Source organism: Corvus moneduloides, chromosome 10 (assembly GCF_009650955.1).
Source record: "Corvus moneduloides isolate bCorMon1 chromosome 10, bCorMon1.pri, whole genome shotgun sequence".
NCBI classification, from domain to species: Eukaryota; Metazoa; Chordata; class Aves; order Passeriformes; family Corvidae; genus Corvus; species Corvus moneduloides.
In genome coordinates, this window is record NC_045485.1 from 19219419 (window position 1) to 19238532 (window position 19114).

General features: G+C 61.7%; 1 protein-coding gene and 2 non-coding genes across 11 annotated transcripts; all 3 read left to right on the plus strand.

Moving 5' to 3' along the window:
• The first annotated feature begins 250 nt into the window (after positions 1-250).
• On the plus strand, positions 251-18859 carry EIF4G1 (eukaryotic translation initiation factor 4 gamma 1). Of its 9 annotated transcripts, none has more exons than XM_032119490.1 (35): positions 251-332; positions 1452-1512; positions 2783-2891; positions 2989-3075; positions 3375-3407; positions 4007-4027; positions 4573-4746; positions 5088-5187; positions 6933-7045; positions 8116-8208; positions 8290-8356; positions 8719-9600; positions 10596-10684; positions 10888-11074; positions 11448-11581; positions 11834-11971; positions 12162-12335; positions 12415-12612; positions 12871-13017; positions 13112-13348; positions 13430-13534; positions 13945-14098; positions 14206-14303; positions 14401-14503; positions 14623-14725; positions 15399-15655; positions 15748-15863; positions 16039-16211; positions 16347-16472; positions 16564-16645; positions 16872-16970; positions 17085-17219; positions 17308-17389; positions 17466-17606; positions 17722-18859. In XM_032119490.1, exons 3-35 carry the CDS (start codon positions 2817-2819, stop codon positions 17901-17903), a joined length of 4905 nt encoding a protein of 1634 aa, XP_031975381.1. In that variant the 5' UTR covers positions 251-332; positions 1452-1512; positions 2783-2816; the 3' UTR covers positions 17904-18859. The 9 variants fall into 9 exon arrangements, with proteins under 9 accessions (XP_031975381.1, XP_031975384.1, XP_031975385.1 ...); XM_032119493.1 differs by having other exon boundaries at positions 14635-14725; XM_032119494.1 differs by having other exon boundaries at positions 11852-11971.
• Positions 10730-10807, plus strand: LOC116449128. Its single transcript, XR_004242249.1, has one exon. It is a non-coding gene; the product is annotated as a small nucleolar RNA SNORD66 (small nucleolar RNA).
• Positions 12013-12087, plus strand: LOC116449129. Its single transcript, XR_004242250.1, has one exon. It is a non-coding gene; the product is annotated as a small nucleolar RNA SNORD66 (small nucleolar RNA).
• Positions 18860-19114: the final 255 nt, after the last annotated feature.

Below are 19114 nucleotides of genomic sequence, written 5' to 3' on the forward strand. Positions count from 1 at the left end.
CGCGGCGGAGGGACGAGACGGTGGGCGCGGCCGTCGGGAGAAGGCGCAGCCATGCGGACCCCGGCCTCCTCCGGGACGCGCGGGGCTCGCCCCGCCCCACCACGTGACCGCAGCGGCGGGGCGGGCGCGGCGTCGGCGCAACGCGCGGGGCGGGGGCGGGGCCCGGCGCGGCTCCGGGCGTGGCGGCCCCGCCCCCGTGCGCCCCTCCCCCGCGGCGGCGGCTGGCGCGCGGCCCCGCGGCCCCGCCCCCTGCGCGCGGCGCGGCTCCGGAAATGGTCGTGCTGCGCTGCGCTGCGGCTGCGTCGGGCCGCGCGCGCTGAAGGAGACTGAAGGTAACGGGCGGGGGCGGGGCGGGCGCGCGCCCCGCGTGGGGGGGGGGGGGGGGACCGCCGGTCCCGGGGCCGCGCGTGCCGCCCTATTCGCCCCCCTTCCCGGGGCTTCGCTCCGTCGGGCCCTGTCGCGCCGCCGCCGCCGCCACCACGTGGGTGCCGCCCCGCCGCCGCCGTCACCCCCTTCCCACGCCCTGTCCCGTGCTTCGCTTCGCTGCTGCGCCGGGCTCCGCTCGTGCCGATGGTCCCCACGTCCCGGTGATCCCGCGGCGGTGGCGTCGGTCCGCGCCCACGTGCCGGCCGGTGCGCCCCGCCGCCGCCGCCACCACCGGCCGCCGCCACCACCGCCGCACACGTGCTCCCGGCGCCGCGCCCGCCTAGGCCCGGCGCCGCCGCCGCATGTGTTGCGAGCCCTGCCGCCCCCGCCCCGCCGCCCCCGTCCTCCCGTGCCGCCGCCGGTGCCCGCGGGGCCGCGGCTGCGGCCGGCAGTGACACGTGTCCTTGGCAGAGGCCGCAGCCGCCGCGGGGGGGAGCGGGGCCGCCGGATGCCGCACCGGGCACCGCACCGCGCCCTCCCGCCGCCGCGATGGTGGTGCCGCCGCCCCGGGACGGAGCCGGCCGCAGCCGCCGGTTGGGCCGCCGCCTCGGCCTGGGGGCGAGGCCGCGCTTGGGCCTGGCGGGGCCGGCCGCTCTTAGGCCCCCGCCGCGGCCTGTCCCAGCCCCGCCGCCGCTGATCCTCGTCTTGTCCCTCACTCCTCCGTGCGTTCCCGCCGCCCCGAACTGCTGCTCCTCTCCCCCGGCCCCTCATTCGGACCGAGCTGGGCCTTCCCGGACCCACCCCTCCCGGGCAAGGACCCCCCGCCCCGTCGGCGGGCCCAGCACAGGCCGCGGCCCGGCCGCTCCCGGCGCAGGGCAGGCGGCAGCGACTCTGATTACAAACAGCCACGGCGGTACCACGTTGTCCCCCCGGGACGGAACCCGCATTCCCCGGCACTGCTGGGCTAGCCGGGTCAGTGCGAGCCGGGGCCGGGCCGGGCTCCCCCCGCGGGGCCCGGCCTGATCTCTCTCTCTCTCTCTCTCTCTCCCTCTCTCTCTCTCAACCCCCTCCCTTCTCTCTCCCAGTCAGTCGGATGAACGGTCTCTGCAGGCCCGCTCAGCCGGCCCAGGTTTTTCCCGCGGGGGGGTGAGTATCCTGCTCGCTCCCGGTTGTGTCTGGTGGAGGAGACCACTTCTGGCTGTCCCCGGGTGTCCCTGTCCCCTGTGAGACAATCCTCCCCCTCTGTTTTGGGGTGGTTGGCCTCAAGGCCTAGCTAAGCTGGCTCAGGTATGGGCTGTCTGTGCCAGGCGCTCGGGTCTCCCGTGAGAAGGAGCCCGGGGGGAGCACTGAGGGGTGCAGACTGGCCCCTGCCACCTCCTGGAACCTTGACAGGGCCCATGTCCACTGGGGTTGTGGCTCGGGGGATCCCTGTGATGGGGTGGCAGCCCCATACCAAGGTGCAGCCCTGGGGGGATTGGGGTGCCTCATTTCCCAGTGTTGGTGGGACGTGCCTGGCAGTGCCCGCAGCGGGGCCGGGGGCCGGCAGTGCTGACGCGTCCGGGCGTCAGATTACAGGAGGCACCAGGGCTGGTCCCTCGGGTGTCTGGCCGGGAAAGGGCTCGCTGGGTACCATGGGGCGCAGGGGACCCCCGGCAGGGTACGGGGTACCGCCTCTCCTTCCTGCCCCGGTGGCCTTTGCACTGGGGCGGGGAGAGCGGCACTGGCTGCCAAGTCCTTCCTGGGACAGCTGGGAGGGTGTCCGGACTACCTGGGTGCTGGTGGTAGCGGGGGGCTGCGGGCTCCCATGGGCAGGAATGTCGATGGAGTGGGGCTACGTGGGAGCTGCTCCCTGCCTTCCCTGGTAGGCGTTTGTGGTGTATGCCGGGGACCCGGCACCACCGGCAGGAACAGGTTTGGCCGGCCGGGGGAAGCGCTTAGTAGGTCAGCCGGGGTGGAGCTGGGCATGGCTGACGCCGGGGTGCCGCCGGCCCACCCAGCCCCCCGGAATTAGTGGTGGCCTAGGTGCTGGCGGCAGATCACGGGCACTGGTGTCCACTTTTGCGTAGAGCCCAGACGGGCTTTGTGGGGTCATCTTGGGTGGGTCAGTCTTGCTGGTGGGCATGGCTGGGTTTGAGGTATGATGTGGGGCTCCGCTCTGAAGGGCGTGAGGACCTGCCCAGGCTGGGTGACTTGGCATTGCCTACCCCATCTTCCTCGTGGCCCAGTGGGGCAGGAAGGGGTGGCTGGGGGTCCATGCCTTGGTGGGATGTTGTCTGTGGGGCATGGCTGATGCCTGGCTTTACACTGGTGGGCTATAGGGCTGGAGATTTGCAGATTTCAGGGCTGACGTGGACAGGGGACAGATGCCTGGGGTGCTGCTATCTCCAGCTTATGCCCACTGTCCCTGTTCCTGCAGATAGCAAGGGGATCCTTATGCACAACCCCATGAAATGAACAAAGCTCCACAGCCCACAGGAGGAGCCCCGACTGCCCCGCACCCTGCCCCTTCTCCCGGACTGCCGCAGGTAAACGTCCTCTGCCGGGTTGGGGGACCCAGCTTTGCTTCCCCAGCTGGTGCCAGAGGCAGCATTGCCATCTCTTTCCCTCCCTGCTGTCTTTCAGCCGACGTTCCCACCTGGTCAGACGGCACCTGTGGTTTTTAACCCAGCACCGACCTCACAAATGAATACGCCTTCTCAGCCGCGCCAGGTAAGGATTTTGCCTAGAGCTGGGGAGGGTGATAAGGGGTATCCAGCAACTTTCTGCCTCCTAGCCAAGTAGCCCACACCACCATGGAGCTCAGGGGTGTGAGGAGCAATGTGGTGCCCCTCAGGGCTGGCGTGTGCCTGTGAAGGGGGAATGAGCCCGTGATCCAGACCACAACTGCCACCTGAGGACCTCCTGGCCCTGGGGTGGGGGGGCAGGCACCTCCAACGAGGATGCCCACCGAGTGACTGCTCTTCTCTCCTTCCTCCCCTGCCCCAAACCTCCCTCTCCTCCTCTCTCAGTTTCCAGCAGGGCCTCGGGCTATTCACCAGCAGGTACTAACCCGCTTCCCCTGCCCCGCATGCTGAACACCCTGCCCTGACACTGCACAGAAACACCCACCTTGGGCATGAAGGGGCTGGGGAGCATGTGGGGACCCCAGAGCTTGGGGACAGGCTGGTCTGGGGAAAATGTGGGATGCCTGCTCGACTTTGGGTAGGTTTCTCTGCAGTGTCTCCCCAGTTCCCTCCTTGCATGAAGCCTGTAGCATGTGGCTGTGCCTGTGCTAACTTTGGCCCAGGCTGTTGCTTCTGCCTGTGCCCTTCCTCATCTTCCTCTTCCTCCCTACTTTGCTTGGTCTTCTAAGGCCCTGCAGTGGCGTGCAAGGCTCTGGACCTCCATCAGCCCTCTTGTGTAGAGGAGCTGCTGGGGACAGATCTGGTGACATCCTTGGCTGTGCTGTCTGGGAGCTCACCAGACCCATCCCTGCCCCTTGGGAGGTCCCTGCAGGGGACCTCAGTGGATCTGGGATGTGGGCACAGGGCAAAGGGCTCCCTGGCCTCTTGTCCCTTTCTCTGCTATCCCTGTCCCAGTGCCAGTAACTCCTGTCTCTCTCTTTCCCCTTTTCCCTCTGTATGCGTGCGCTTGCTAACAGGGAGGATTCAGGTCTCTTCAGGTAACACTTTCTCCATGCCCTGGGGGCGCGTGCGCGGACCCTTCTTTGCCCACTCGTCGGTGGGCTGGAGCTGCTGCTCCCGGGGATGCTCTTGCCCAGCAAACGAGCTGGGTCTGGGTTGGGATGAATGGCATTGGCCGGGGTGGGAATAGAGAGCTCCACATGCTGTCCGGCTCCGGCATGGCGGGACTACAGGTCCCAGCATCCACCGCGAGTGCCGGGAGCCGGTGCGAAGCACGCCGGGACCCGCCGCCGCCGAGCTGCGTGCGGCCGTGGCCGGCCCCAGGCGCTGGAGCTGCCGGCCCCGGGAGGGCTGGGACGGGGCCGCGCCGGGCATGAGCTGGGTCGGGTGGACTCAGGCGGCCCCGCAGGTGCGTGGGGACAGGAAGATGCCAGGGTGGGGGGTGGCCTTGGGAGCTGCCGAGGTGGGGCTGCATCCTGGCGGAGTGGGGGGGGAGGGGGGGGGTGGTGTCTCCCCCCCGTGGGGTGGTGGCGGATGAAGGTGCTGGAGCTGCTGCTGACGCTGTGCCCTATCTCTCCCCAAGCATTTCTACCAGAACAGGGCACAGCCTCCCGCGAGTGCATCCCGCGTGCAGAGTAACACGACGGCTCGGCCCGGCCCTCCTGCCCATGTGTATCCGGCTGCTTCCCAGGTGATGATGATACCCTCCCAGATATCCTACACACCTTCCCAAGGAGCCTATTACATTCCCGGACAGGTGAGGGAACTTTGGATTCTGTGAGAGGGGGTTGGGATGGGCACCGGTGGGAGGTGTTGTCTGGGCTTGGAGCCCAGGTCTGTTTTGGGAGTGCAGAAGGGGCCCTGAGACTCTCTGAGCACCCACTGATTTGAGCAGGGTGCTGCTGGTTCTGTAGAGAGGCAGCAAGAGGTACTGGTCCCCTCCCCTCCCCAGCAGTTTCCTGAGGCACCTGGTGTCCTGCTCCCTACCCTAGTGTACAGCTAGTTCACAGGCAGGCCTAGGGTTACATCAGCGTTTTGGGGGTATGTCTGTGCCCTGCAGGGGACATAACTGACTTTTCTTCTTCTCTGCTATTGCAGGGTCGCTCCACGTATGTTGTCCCGACCCAACAGTACCCGGTCCAACCTGGCGCCCCTAGTTTTTACCCTGGAGCCAGCCCCACAGAATTCGGGACTTACGGTACAGACAGAGGAGTTGCTCTGATCCCCGGTGCTCTTTCAGTCCCAGCACTTCCCCATTTTTTTGCTCCCCTGCTTCTGGCCTCTGTGCATCCCACCGAGCTGAGCACAGCTCACTGTGGCTGACTCTATGACTCCATTGCAGGTTATTTTGGGGGACAGTTGCCTGTTGCCCAGCAGCACATCGTGTCCCACTGGTCCATTTGCACCGGTCCATTCACCCCCGTCCTTTTCCAAATTCGGGCCGTTTAATATTTAACTCTCCTGGCGGAGGGCTGGGGCAGACTTTATCCCCTGCTTCCCCTCACTTGCTGTCAGGGTGGTGAGCAGTTCAGTGCTTGCTGACCCCCCCTCAGCTCCTGCTCCCCAGGAGCTGAGCGGGGGTGCTCCATGCCTGCCCCCTCCTGGTGTTTGGGGAGCGTGGTGTGAGCAGCCCCTCCTCCTTCCCCCTGCTTGCATGTGGCCACCCGGGCTGTGACTATATTTAGGCTTGATTGGTCCTGGGAGGCCCGGCAGACACAGAAATGTGAGCCGAGGCCTCCGGCCTGGCCCCGGCACAGCAGCAAAGCATAACCAGGGCAGAGATGGGCTTCTCCTGAGCCAGGTACGTGCCCGGCCTCCCTCCCTCTTGTCTCGGGGCCCAGCCAGCCCCTCAGAGGAGGGAGGTGGCCCCTGGCAGTGGCTGTCTCCTGTGCTTGGGCAAAGGCACTGCTGCACCTTCGTGCAGAATCTTGGGACATGCTCTGGGTATCTTTTTGAGGTTCCAGCATGGGTGTGCCCCCACCTCTGCTTTGGGGCTGCTGTGGCTCTCCCCAGGGAAGCTGGCAGCAGCTTGCCTCTTGCCCACAGGACTGGGTGGGTGACCTGGCATGGTGTGCCCTGTGACGAATGAATCAGATTGTGTCTCCTGTTTGGTCCCCAGGGCTAGGCAGCTCACGGTCTCCTTCCTTCCCCCCATGCCTGGCCCATCGCAGCGTGTGACGCCCATTCAGCGTCCCTGTGTATCCCCTGAGCAGAGGGAGGGTCCCTGACTCAGGGATGAGGCAGTCACCAGAGCCTCTTGGTTGACTTCCAGTGTCAGTGCAGCAGGGAAGGTGCTGGAGCCAGAGGGGGCCAGGACCCAGCTGTGCCTGTCCCCACACACCCATTTCCCTGTGGCACTGCTCTGGGGTGATGCTCACGGGTGCCCTGGGAGGAGCGGAGCACCTCTTGAGGGCTGGGCCAGCCCTGGATGGGGTCCAGCTCTGCCTCTGGCCCTCAGCACAGCTCCTTCCTCTGGGCTGGGCTCGCCAGGGGCTCAGGCTGCACGGGGAGCCCAAGCCCCTCAGCCTGGGTGTGAATGGAGGCTGCCTGGTGCCGCCCTCGGGCTGGTGCTGGCCCTGGGGAGATAAGGGTGCAGGCAGGAAGGCGGCCACCTGCAGAGCCAGGACGCCTGTGCCTGACATGGCCGAGTGTCCAGGCAGGGCTCTTGGTGGCGTGGAGCCGGTGGGCATGGTGGATGCCTGCGGGGGCCTGGCTGGGCGTGGGGGTGGCGCGGGGACGCTCTCTGCTTCACAGGGAAGGAATTCAGTCAGGCCTGTCAGGCGGGTTAGGACAATCCAGGCCGGATGCGATGGGGGTTCGCTGCAGAGCAGCAAGGGCTCTTCAGGCTCCTGACAGACCCCTGTGTTTGGGAGATCAGGGAGTCTTCAGGACGGGCTTGGAGGATCTGGGTTGGCTGGTCTGACTCTCTCTCTTCTCCTTCAGCGGGTGCGTATTACCCGGCGCAGGGGGTGCAGCAGTTCTCAGCGGGGGTCCCCACTGCCCAGGTCATTGTGAGCCAGCAGCCACCGATCCCCACAAAACGAGAACGGAAGACGGTAAGGAGCCATCTGTCTCCAGGCATGGGGGTACTCATATGCAAGAGGGCGTGTTCATGTGCAGGAGGGGAATGGTGTCAGCCCCAGGTGCCGGTGGTGTGTGGGATGGGATGTGGTGCTGCATGCCAGGGAAAAGGGGTGGCACAGGACTGTGTCCCCATAGGCTGAGGAGCTTAGCAAGGGAACTGGGGTGCACGGTGGGTGCTGGCGACCTTGGCCGTCCCGGCGGGCAGCGTTGTGCTGAGTCACGGCTCTTGGGAGGGCGGGGGTGCCGCGGCTGCCAACTGCTGTCTGCTCCCGGAGATGCCGGTGCTCGGAGGCCTCGCATGGGGCCTATTTATAGCTGGGAGCCAGGTGGCTGCTAGCATGGCCCCATGCTGGGGGGCAGGGGTTGTGACTGGGAATTGGGGTGGTGGGATTTCCTCATCGGAGATGGGTTGAGCTCTGCACTTGGTGTTCTGGGGGCAGGTTGTGTTCAGAAGGTGAAGAGAGCAAGACTCCTGGCTGCACTGTGCACTGCACTGTAGTCCTAGCCAGACTCACATGTACCCCCCAGTCACCCCACAGCACGGTGCCCTGTACGCTGTAGCTTGTGCTGCACCCGTGGCAGGCATGGGGCCAGTGAGGCTGTGGGTGTATGGATTGTGCCGGGGGTGGCACAGAGCTCGCTGTGGTTTCTGTGTGCTGAGGCTAGTTCCCTGTACTGTCCCCTGAATGAGGGGGGGGTCCCTGCAGCCGCTGTGCCAGCACAGTGGTGCCTTGGGATCCCCTGACTTCTGAAGATGGATGTTGGCCTGGGGACCTGCTGGTTCCAGCTGCCTGTTGCGATGGCTTGAAAGGCACTGGAACAGGCCAGTGTCTGTGGGACACTGTGCCCTGTGGTGAGGGGATGTGGCACCCACTGGTCCCCTGACTGTGTGGCCAGGACGGTCACTGCAGTGAATGAACCTCCCTTTTCTCTTCGGAGAAGGGTGCCCTGGGGATGTTGGGCTGAGGGAAAGGGGGTGGCCCATGTGCTGTGTCCGACGCCCTGCCAACAGCTTCCCCACTCTGCTCTGATTCTTGGGCAGATCCGAATACGAGACCCCAACCAAGGTGGCAAAGACATTACAGAAGAAATTATGTCTGGAGCAAGGACCTCATCCACCCCCACCCCTCCACAGGTAAGTGGACCCTCTGGCTCCCTAGCTGGGGCAGAGAGAAGTGCATGTGGCCGTGTTCAACTCCCTCTTTGCCCCCCTCAGGCTGGAAGCGGTTTGGAGCCCCAGGCCAACGGAGAGACCCCCCATGTAGCAGTTATTGTCCGGCCTGGTAAGTGCCTGTGCCAGGGCTGGGTGCGCCAGCTGGCATGGCTGCAGCAAGGATCCCTGGTGTTGGCACTGCTGGGTGTGAAATGCCAGCCCCACTGTTCCTTGGTTCTCCTGAGGCTTGTGGGATCAGAGGCCATCCCTGCATACCTGGGAACCTGTGTCCCCTGTTGGATCCAGGAGAGTTTATGTGGGCTGTGTACTCACCTCAGCTGTCTGTTGGGCACTGGAGGACCCCTGTTGTCCTCATCAGCCATTTGTGATGTGGCTTGGCACATCTATCCCTATCTCTTCTGAAGATAGAGGGATCTGGGGAGGAATGTGGGATGAGCAGGGGATCATTCGTTAATGCCGTCCACCTTGCAGATGACCGCCCGAAGCCCGCGCTGGTGGTGAGCAAGCCCGTGTCCCTGGAGCCCAGCAAGTCGGCATCCCCGTCGCCTCCCCCTCCCCTGATCCCTGAGGTGGAGCCTGTGGTGCTCTCGCCTGTGACGCTGGTGCCAATGGAGCCTCCCGTGGACACGGACATGAAAGCGGAGCAGGGCGAGGCGCCACCTGACCCGCAAAAGACGTTAAGCGCCATCACTACAGTGCCAGGGGCTGTGGAGCTGCCCCTTGTGCCCGCGCCCGGCATGGACACGGTGGCTGCGGAGGAGGAGGAGGAAGAGGAGGAGGAGGTTGCTATTCCCCTCCCAGAGCCCACCCCACAGGAGTCTGTGCCCCCCGAGGTGCTGCCGGTGCCCGTTGTTCCCCCGATGCCAGCCGTGCCCCTGGTGCCGGCCGCGCCGTTGCCACCGCCCGTTGTACCACAGGCCCCTGAAGCGCCCGCCAAACCCGCCTCCCCCAGCCCCACACCGCCCCGGGAAGAGCCCTGCCCCGAGCCCACTGCTGAGGCCAACGGGGTCTTGGAGGAGATGCCTGAGCCGGTCCCTGAGGTGCCCCTGTGCCAGCCGGTGCTGGCCTCTGAGCTGGTGCCTGCGCCCGCCCTGGACTCCCCCATTGCCCAGCCTGAAGAGCTGCCCCTACCCAATGGGGTGGAGGGCACCAGCAAAGTGGAGCCGAGCGACGAGCAGCCCGAGTCAGATGTCAGCCCCATCTCAGAGCCTGAGGAGCCAGCCCAGCCTGGCACCCCTGCCTCCCCGCCTGCAGAGGAGGAGGAGGAAGAGAGTGAAGGCCCTGGTGAGACCCAGGAGAGAAGCTTGAGCCCAGCCCCTGCCCCTTCGCAGACCTCGGAGGCGACCGCACAAGGTTGGGCATGCTGGGCTTCAGGGTGCCCCAGGGTGGGTGTTGAGTGATGGGGGACATCACATGGGTGTGGTGCTAGGCATGAGGTACAGGGAAGGTGCTGGAGAGGGGGACGGAGTTAGGGACAATAGGATGTGTGGGTATGGGATGCTGAGAGGGACAAGGTGCCTGTGGATGGTGGGATGAGGGAGATGTCTGGGGAGTACATCTATGTGGAGGTGTATGGGGTGGGTATAGAGTGGGGTGTGTGGGATGTGTCCTGGGGAATGGAAGTATGTTTTCTGTGATGCCTTATGCAGGGCTGTAGGGTGGGTGTATCAGGGTTGTGTCTGAGGATTGTCACCAGTCACTGAGGACACTGGGAGGTGGAGGATTGGCAGGGAAGCTGTGGGGCATGCTGTGTAGGGCTATGCAAGTACATGGGGGTGCTTGAGGAAAGTGGGGTGCTCTGGGGATGTGCTGGGGTTTCTCGTTTTTTCTTTAAGCACCTTACACAGGAGTGTTGGAGTTACATAGGAGTGATGGGGAAGATGGGTTCACAGGATATGTTTGTGTGGAGTGCCTTGGGCAGGGATACAGGGGTGCTATAGGAGGGGAACCTGAGGGCAGATACGCTTCTGGGGAGCACATCTGTTTGTGCTGGTGTATAGGGGTGCCAGGGAGGGGAGCGTGTATAGGGACAGAGGTTTGTATGGGAGTGTTCCTATAAGGGCTGTCCTGCAGAGCAGTGTGTGTGTCTGCAGGGATCCTCTGAGGAGGATGGGGAGCACTGCACTAGGGCAGTGGTGTGGATGGGAGGCTTTGATGAGGCACAGGGTAAATCGGGGTATGTTTGGGGATGGGGGCTGTGATGGGGTGGCAGGACCACATCCCTGTGGCTCCATCTTGAAGCTCGCCTGGTGTTACTGGGGCCTCACTGGTGACCCTGTAGCTGGTGTCAAGAGTACCTGGGGGACTGGGAGGGTTCCTGTCTTTCACCTCCCTGCCTTTCCTCCTAGTCGCCATGTCGGTGCCAAAGAAGAAGCGAAGGATGAAGGAGCTGAACAAGAAGGAGGCAGTAGGGGATTTGCTGGATGCCTTTAAAGAGGTGAGTGTCCCAGGGGTGTCTGGGGATCACCCTGTGTCCCACCTCCTGCTGTGATGAACTCTGCTTTGTGCCATCGTGTCTGGGCCACTGATGCTCTGTGATGGTAATGAGGATCTGAGGTGGGGTGGACACCAAGGAGTGGGGTGGAGGGGACAGAACCAGGTTCTTGTGGGTGACTGCTGTCCCTGTCCCTCCCAATGCAGTCTCAGACCGGTGATAGTGCCTCGGAGGTGGAGAACAAGCCCCCCACGTCTGCCCCTGCCAGTGAAGCAGAGGACGCGGCTCCTGCCCGTCCACAGGAAGAGTCGGAAGAGACGTGGGAGGAGAAGGAGGACAAGTTGGCCCCGGAGAAGGGCAAGGCTGCTGGCCAGAAATATGGCTACAAGGAAGGTGAGCTGTGCCTTGGCACAGTCCTCTGCTGGCAGCCACCACCTCTGGACCCAGCAGTGGGGAAGGTGTGGGTGGCATGGTCCCGCTGTCCTAAATTTCACATTCTCCTCCCATCTTGTCCTCAAGCTTGGCATGGGGTGGGGAACAGAGTTCCCAGCACGAGGGTCCTGGAAGGAGGCAGGGGAGCTGGTGGCATCAGGCATTCTAAGCGTGCAGGATTATTGTGCTCATGGTGTACCAGGCGGGGGCAGTTCTGTGGTTGTCTATATCCCACGTCGCTGGTCTCTGTGTGGACTCAGACCTACCACAGCTCAGGGTGGTGGAGGATGTGGGACAGGCCATATCAGAGTCTCCCTCTTGCCCTCCACTGCAGAGCAATGGAAGCCGCTGAACCCTGAGGAGAAGAAGCGATATGATCGGGAGTTCCTGCTGGGCTTCCAGTTCATCTTTGCCAGCATGCAGAAACCTGAGGGGCTGCCCCAGATCACAGATGTGGTGCTGGACAAGGTTGGTGCGGCCCTGGAAATTGGGGAATTGTGGGTGGTGGTCAGGTGGGGGTCTGGCTCTTCTTTGTGCCTTGTCAAAGCAGGGCAGGGACTTACTTTTGTGCTCAGGGTCCTGTTGCAGCATCTGCAATGACCCCGAGCCTCAGTTTGGTGGGTGTGGGGGCACCTCTGGGGCCTTTTTTCCAGTTCCTTGTCCCGGCGTTGAGGCTGGGGGATGGATCCATCCCGCTCCTCTGCCCCCGGGCATCCTCAGCCGTGTGTACCTTCGCAGGCCAACAAGACCCCACTGCGGGCACTTGACCCCATCCGCTTCAGTGGCATGAACTGCAGCCCTGACTTCACCCCTTCCTTCGCCAACCTTGGCCGGCCTGTCATGGGCAACCGGGGCCTGGTGAGTATCCCTCGCTTCACTGCTGCCATCCTGCTCTGCCTCTCCGTGATGATCAAGCTTTCGAGCCGCTGTGTCTGGGCCACTGATGTCCGTGATGGAGTTGAGGATCTGAGTAGGCGGACTGGAGACTTCTGGGAGCCAGCCCAGGTGGTCCCAGAGCAGAGAGCTGAGTTTCTTCTCCATGTGTCAGCCCTCAGGGTTGGGTCCCCGCCGCTCCCAGCAGAGCCAGAGGAAGGAGCCCCGCAAAATCATTGCTACTGTGTCCCTCAATGAGGATGTCAAGCTGAACAAGGCCGAGAAGGCCTGGAAACCCAGCAGCAAACGTGCTTCCGAGGAGGAGGATCCTGAGAATATCAAGACACAGGTGGGCGCTGGGGTGGGCAGGCAGTTGGAGGGCCTGGGGGAAAGACGCCCAGCTCTTGCTGACCCCACTGCCGTTGCAGGAACTGCTCCGCCGCGTCCGCAGCATCCTCAACAAGCTGACGCCCCAGATGTTCCAGCAACTGATGAAGCAGGTGATGGAGTTGTCCATCGACACGGAGGAGCGGCTCAAGGGTGTCATCGACCTCGTCTTCGAGAAGGCCATCTCGGAGCCAAACTTCTCTGTTGCCTATGCTAACATGTGCCGTTGCCTTATGGGGGTGAGCAGAAGCTGGGCGGTCTCCTACTGAGTGGGCAAGGGTTTTTGGCCATCTCAGCTGAGCTTAGTAGTGTGCAGGCCCTTCCGTGTGGAATGGGGAAACAGGTGTGTGGATGGAGGACCAAGTTCAGGGTCTCAGCAGGGCATCACAAAGTTGTAAGGTGGTTTTTTCCTGATTTGAGTAGTGCCAGCTTAGTTGCCCTACTCTTGGGGGAGACACAACTCATGCTTCTTCTCTGGCTTGTACCTCTCCCTGCAGCTTAAAGTGCCCACAACAGACAAGCCCACAGTGACTGTGAACTTCCGCAAGCTGCTGCTCAACCGCTGCCAGAAGGAGTTTGAGAAGGACAAGGACGACGATGAGATCTTTGAGAAGCGGCAGAAGGAGATGGATGATGCCAGTGCCGTGAGTTGGGCTGGGAGTCTGTGCCTGAGGGCTGGCATAGGTGTCCTTGGGCTGGCTCTGGACACTGAACTGGCTTGCTGGGCTTTTCCTGCAGCCCGAGGAGAAGGCGCGTATGAAGGATGAGCTGGAGGAGGCGCGGGACAAGGCTCGACGACGATCCCTGGGCAACATCAAGTTCATTGGAGAGCTCTTCAAACTGAAGATGTTGACGGAGGCCATCATGCATGACTGTGTGGTGAAGCTGCTCAAAAACCACGATGAAGAGTCTCTTGAGTGCCTTTGCCGCCTGCTTACGACTATTGGCAAGGACTTGGACTTTGAGAAAGCCAAGGTACTCCTTGCCCTGTCCTGCCTTGCCCTTCCCTTGCCTTGCCTTTGGAAGGAATATGATCATGGCTCTGTCCCTCTATAGCCTAGGATGGACCAGTACTTCAATCAGATGGAGAAGATCATCAAAGAGAAAAAGACATCATCCCGAATCCGTTTCATGCTGCAGGATGTTATTGACCTAAGACGGGTAAAGTTCATGGAATGCAATCGTGTGGGGGCTGTCCTCCATCCCCTGCTTGGTCCCTTGGAGCTGCTGGCCTGTGTCCTCTGAGTGCCAGCAATCCATGTGTCCCATCTAGGGGAGAGATGGGTACGTGAGCTGTGGCCAGCCCCAGAGACACCATGCTAGCCCCAGCCATTGGTTATCATGGTAGTGGTAGTGGGCACACAGTAATTGGCAGCTATTTAATGCAGGGGGGCTCCAGAAACTGAGCCTTTTTGTGCCAAAAGCTGCCACAGCACATGGAAAGTGATGATGGCTGAGGCAGGAGACCAACCTGAGACTCTGAGAGTGGGATGGCTGGGAAGGGGAAATGCCTTTTCCTCCATCTTCCAGCCATCTCAGTGCCCTCTTCCCGCCTTCTTTGCCCTCTGCAGAATAGCTGGGTGCCGCGGCGAGGAGACCAGGGCCCCAAAACCATAGATCAGATCCACAAGGAAGCAGAGATGGAGGAGCATCGGGAACACATCAAAGTGCAGCAGCTCATGTCAAAGGACAAGAGGAGAGGACCCCCTGGGCCATCCTCCAGTGGTGAGTGCCTGGGCTTGGGGGCACTTGAGTTTGCCTGGGGTGGGTTGCTCCTGCTGGACGCCGCTCAAGGCTGGTCTGCCCCTTACGACTGTCCCTCTTGTGCTCAGGGCGCAGTAGCCTGGTCGCAGATGATGGCTGGAACACAGTGCCCATCAGCAAGGGCAACCGGCCCATCGACACCAGCCGGCTAACGAAGATCACCAAGGTGAGGCTGGGGGTGTGGTGTGGCAGCCGAGCCGGCTGCCTGGCCTAGATCCTGGCTCGATGGGGGGTCAGGTCTGACTGTCTCTCTCCACCTGCAGCCTGGATCCATCGACTCCAATAACCAGCTCTTTGCACCGGGTGGGCGGCTGAGCTGGGGCAAGGGCAGCAGTGGGGGGTCTGGCGCAAAGCCCGCAGATTCAGGTAGGCTGTGTGGGACTGGCTGGGTGCTGTGGGACAGAGTGGGAGGGGTGATCCTTCCCCCGGCAGTTCCTGTACCAGGAAGGTGCCGAACTCTGAGACTTCCCTCTTTTCACGCCCAGCATCTGATTCAGGGCGACCAGCCACGAGCACCTTGAACCGCTTCTCAGCGCTCCAGCAGTCAATGCCTGCCGAGAGCCCAGAGTCCCGCCGTGTGGTGCAGAGGTGAGGGGCCAGCCCTGCCTTGCTGGATGGGTGTGTTGGGGATGGGGGAGAACCCCCGATTCAGGCTTGTGGTTGATAAGTGTGTAGGCAAGTTATGGTATCTGGACTTGCCCTGTGGCAAGATGGGGCCTTGAGGGAGTCAGTGGTGAGTCCTTGTGGCAAGGAAGGTTGACCTCACCCTGGGTGTCCTCCCTACTGTTTGGCACTTGGGTGACCACCCCTGCGTGCTCTGGACTGGGGGTCCTTGGATGGACATTGATGGGCCAAAGGGAGTCCCTTAGAGGCTGGAGTGTGAGGTCCCCAAAGAGAGCTGGAGTTTGGATTTGTTCAGGAGAAGAGGAAAACTGTGGGGTGAGCACTGTCTGGGGACCGTGCTTTGTGTGCCAGTACGCCACAGAAAACGAAGGGCAGCTTTGCCACACTGCATCAGAAGAAAGGTGTGAGCAGGACAAAGGCAGGTACTGCTCAGCCATGCCAAGCAGCAGAGTGAAAGGAAAAGGGTGTGAGTTGGAACTGGGGAGAAATAGGGAGAAAATTTTTCCCCAAGAATGGTCAAGTCCTAAAAGAGGTGGGGATTGGAGTGGCACAGCCTTACCTTCCAGAGCTCTGCAGTCTGGGGTCAGGGAGGGTGGTGATGGGCTCTTCACGCTGTGTGTGTCTTTCTCCCACCCAGGAGCAGCTCCAGCCGTGACAGGTCAGAGAAGGCTGGGGACAGAGGGGACCGGGAGTTGCGTTCGGAGAAGGGCAGTGACCGTCTGGAGCGTCCCGACCAGGGGGAGCGGGCAGACAGGAACAGGTCTGCCCTCACCAAGAGGAGCTTCAGCAAAGAGACAGAGGACAGGAGCCGAGAACGGGAGAAGCAGGGTGGCCCCGAGGCCGTGCGCAAGGCTGCAAGCATGACGGAGGAGCGGGACCGGAGCCGAGAGACCAGTGAGCTGGGGAGGAGCAATATCCCAGGATATGGCTGGACCTGCGGCTCTGCCTGTCCCAGGTGGTGCCTGATCCTTGCTCTTTTCTTGCAGTTAAACAAGAGCCAACACCTCCTGCAACATCCACCAAGCCCACGCTGTCAGAAGAGGAACTGGAGAAGAAATCCAAGGCAATCATAGAGGAATACTTGCACATCAATGACATGAAGGTGAGAGGAGGGGGTGGCCAAGCACCCTAACACACCATACATGTTCCCCTAACATGCCATATGCTTCCCTCACTGTGTGGTAGCACTGTTGGGCAGGGTTCTGGTGGTGCCTGGATGTTGAAGGGGGGAGCCAGAGCTGGCTGTAGGGCAATACTGAACCCCCTTTTCCCTGCAGGAGGCCCTGCAGTGTGTGCAGGAGCTAGGCAGCCCCTCCTTGCTCTACATTTTTGTGCAAAATGGCATTGAGTCCACGCTGGAGAGGAGCACCATCTCCCGCGAGCACATGGGAGCCCTGCTCTGCCAGCTGGTGAAGGCAGGCACTCTCTCCAAGGAGCAGTACTACAAAGGGTGAGGGTCCAGGGCAGCCTGGCTTTGAATTTAGCCCTGCCTTGAGTAGGACTCAGCACTGAGATGTGTCCTGAGGTCCCTCCTAGCCAAGTGCATGGGGCCTGCTGGATCCCAACAGCTCCCTCTGCTCTTCAGGCTGCGGGAGATCTTGGAGACTGCAGAGGACATGGAGATTGACATCCCACACATCTGGCTGTACCTGGCTGAGCTCATCACCCCCATCCTGCAAGAGGAAGGCATCCCCATGGAGGAGCTGTTCAGGTGAGGGCTGTGCTCCTCAGCAGGGCTGGCACATGCTACCTGCCCCCTTCATGGGGGCAGGTAGCTCACCCAGGTCTCTTGTGCCCCACAGGGAGATCACGAAGCCCCTGGTGCCCATTGGGAAGGCCACCACGCTGCTGGTTGAGGTGCTGGGCTTGTTGTGCAAGGGCATGGTAAGTGCATGGGGCTTGTGTGGCTACTGGCTGCTCTCTCAAGGACTGGCATCCTGCTTGGGGGCCAGGTGGCCATGTGGGGATTGAACCCCCCTGCCACCAGAGAGGCTGGTGAGGGACATCCCTTTCAGTGTCTGGGTCATGGGGGTGGCATGGCCAAGCCACAGTATCTTGCTCCCTGGAGATGGAGGGCATGGTGTGCTGATGACGACTGTCTGTCCCACAGGGCCAGAAGACAGCAGGAAAGCTGTGGCGGGATGGAGGCCTGAGCTGGAAGGAATTCTTGCCTGAGGACCAGGATGTCAACAAATTTGTCACAGAGCAGGTGGGGGCTTGGTGGCAGCGACGGGCAGAGGTGGGCCATGGGTGGACCTTGGGCAGTGTGAGAGTGGTGCTCCCCTGTGCTGCCTTTAACAGCTCTCTCTGCCTGCTTCCCCAGAAATTGGAGTACACGATGGGGGACAGCTCTGACATGCCAAGCCGCAAGGAGCTGACCTCAGAGGAGCTGTGCAAGCAAATGGACAAACTGCTGAAGGAGAACCCGAACAACCAAAGAATATATGACTGGATTGAGGTGAGGGTGGGGACACAGCACCTGAATGTCTGGAGGCTCCCTCCTGGCTTCCTCTCCACCTCACAGTCCTTTACCCTCCCCCCTCCAGGCCAACCTGAGCGAGCAGCAGGTCTCATCCAACACATTTATCAGGGCCCTGATGACGTCTGTGTGCCACTTGGCCATTGTCTGTGAGTACCAGGGTGAGGTGGGAGCAGTGGGGGTTCCCCTGCCCACGCTGCCCCTCTCACGCCCCGTCCCCTGCAGTTGAGAACCCGTACCGCGTGGACGCCATGGTCATCCGCAACCAAGCCAAGCTGCTCCAGAAGTACCTGCGGGATGAGCAGAAGGAGCTCCAGGCACTCTACGCTCTGCAAGCCTTGGTGGTGAAGTTGGAGCAGCCTCCCAGTGAGTATCATGGGTGCGGGTGGGTTGAGGAGGGGGTGGCAAGTGTGTCCCCACCCCAGCAGGGTGGCTGGTGGCTGGAGAATTGCAGAGGTTCCCCTTTGTCCCCCCACCCCAGACCTGCTGCGGATGTTCTTTGATGCCCTCTACGACGAGGATGTCATCAAGGAGGAGGCTTTCTACAAGTGGGAGTCCAGCAAGGACCCAGCCGAGCAGCAGGGCAAAGGGGTGGCGCTCAAATCAGTGACAGCCTTTTTCACCTGGCTTCGGGAAGCTGAGGACGAGTCGGACAACAACTGAGCAGCTGTGAGGAGGAGGAGGCAGAGGAAAGGGGGAGAGAGAGTGGGGCACCCTGGGGAGTGACTCCAACCCTTCCCACCCCTGGCCCCCATGGACTTGCTAATGCCAGGGCTGAGTGACCTGCTGTGCCCATTGCAGCCCCCCTCTCTCTTTTTTTCAGCTCTCCTGTCTCTTCTTCCTCTGTCCTGGTTCTGTTTGTAAGGCCTGTATGAGTTTGTCACGATGATAATAAACAGATGCTGACTGAGGCGGTGGCTGCCATGGGTCCCCTTGGGGACCTTCCTCGCCCCCTCCCAGCGCAGGCACACCAGGTCTCTGGGAGTGGGGCAGAGCACCCCCGGCTTCATGTCATGGAGAGGGGGGGATGGGATGGGGACATAGCTCTCCCCTCCTCTCCCTCCTCCTCTTTCTCCTCCCCCCTTCTTGATGAAATATAGAGAGATTATATATATATAAACTTATTAAATTTGGTTTGGGGACAGGAGCGTGATTTCTCCCCCTCCCCTGTCCTCTCTCTATTCCTCCATCACTGCCTGGACCCCCTCCCCTCTATGGTTTTTAAATTTTAAATATAAATCATTCCCCCCCCCAGCTCCTGCTCTGACACCTGGGGAGGGTGCCGGGGAGGAGGCGGGGGGTGGCCCCTTCTCTCTGGGCCAGGCTGAGTCCCCTCCAACACCCCAAAAGCCCCCATCCTCCTCCCAAACGTTTAAGGCCACAATTGGGCAAGCGACAGGGCGGCCCCCTCATCCGCGTCCCCTGTATTTATAGAGCGCCGGATGTGACGAGCCGCATGTGTAATTATTAAAACAAGGATTCAATTACTGGTCACGTGAATTTGTAAATAATTTTTTTTTTGCCTTTTTTTTTTTTTTTTTCTTTATGGAGTATTTAATTGAAGATTTAAAGGCATCTTTTCACCTTAAAACTGGAAATAAAAGAACATTGCTAAATAATGCCCCGTGTGCCGCTGTTGCCGCCCCCTCCCTCCATGTCCTTTGTGCCTGGGCTGGTGTGGGGGTGCCAGCCTTGAGCATGGGCAAGGACCAGCCTCCCCTGTCACTGCAAGGCAGGTAGGTACCCCAACTCCAGGGCTGGAAGGGTGGCAAGGGGGTTGGATGTGCCTGGAGCCAGGCCCCCTGGACTCCTCTTGCTGGCACTGCCTGGCACAGGGTCTCTGGTGGTGGACAAGACAGCCCTGCCAGCAGCCT

What these genes read in the sequence shown, in the direction of transcription:
- EIF4G1 (XM_032119490.1), top strand. Translation starts at nt 2,817, where the DNA reads ATGAACAAAGCTCCACAGCCCACAGGAGGAGCCCCGACTGCCCCGCAC. An exon ending in CTTCTCCCGGACTGCCGCAG is followed by an intron (nt 2,892 to 2,988) that starts GTAAACGTCCTC and finishes GCTGTCTTTCAG; the next exon opens with CCGACGTTCCCACCTGGTCA. An exon ending in TGCACATCAATGACATGAAG is followed by an intron (nt 15,864 to 16,038) that starts GTGAGAGGAGGG and finishes TTTTCCCTGCAG; the next exon opens with GAGGCCCTGCAGTGTGTGCA.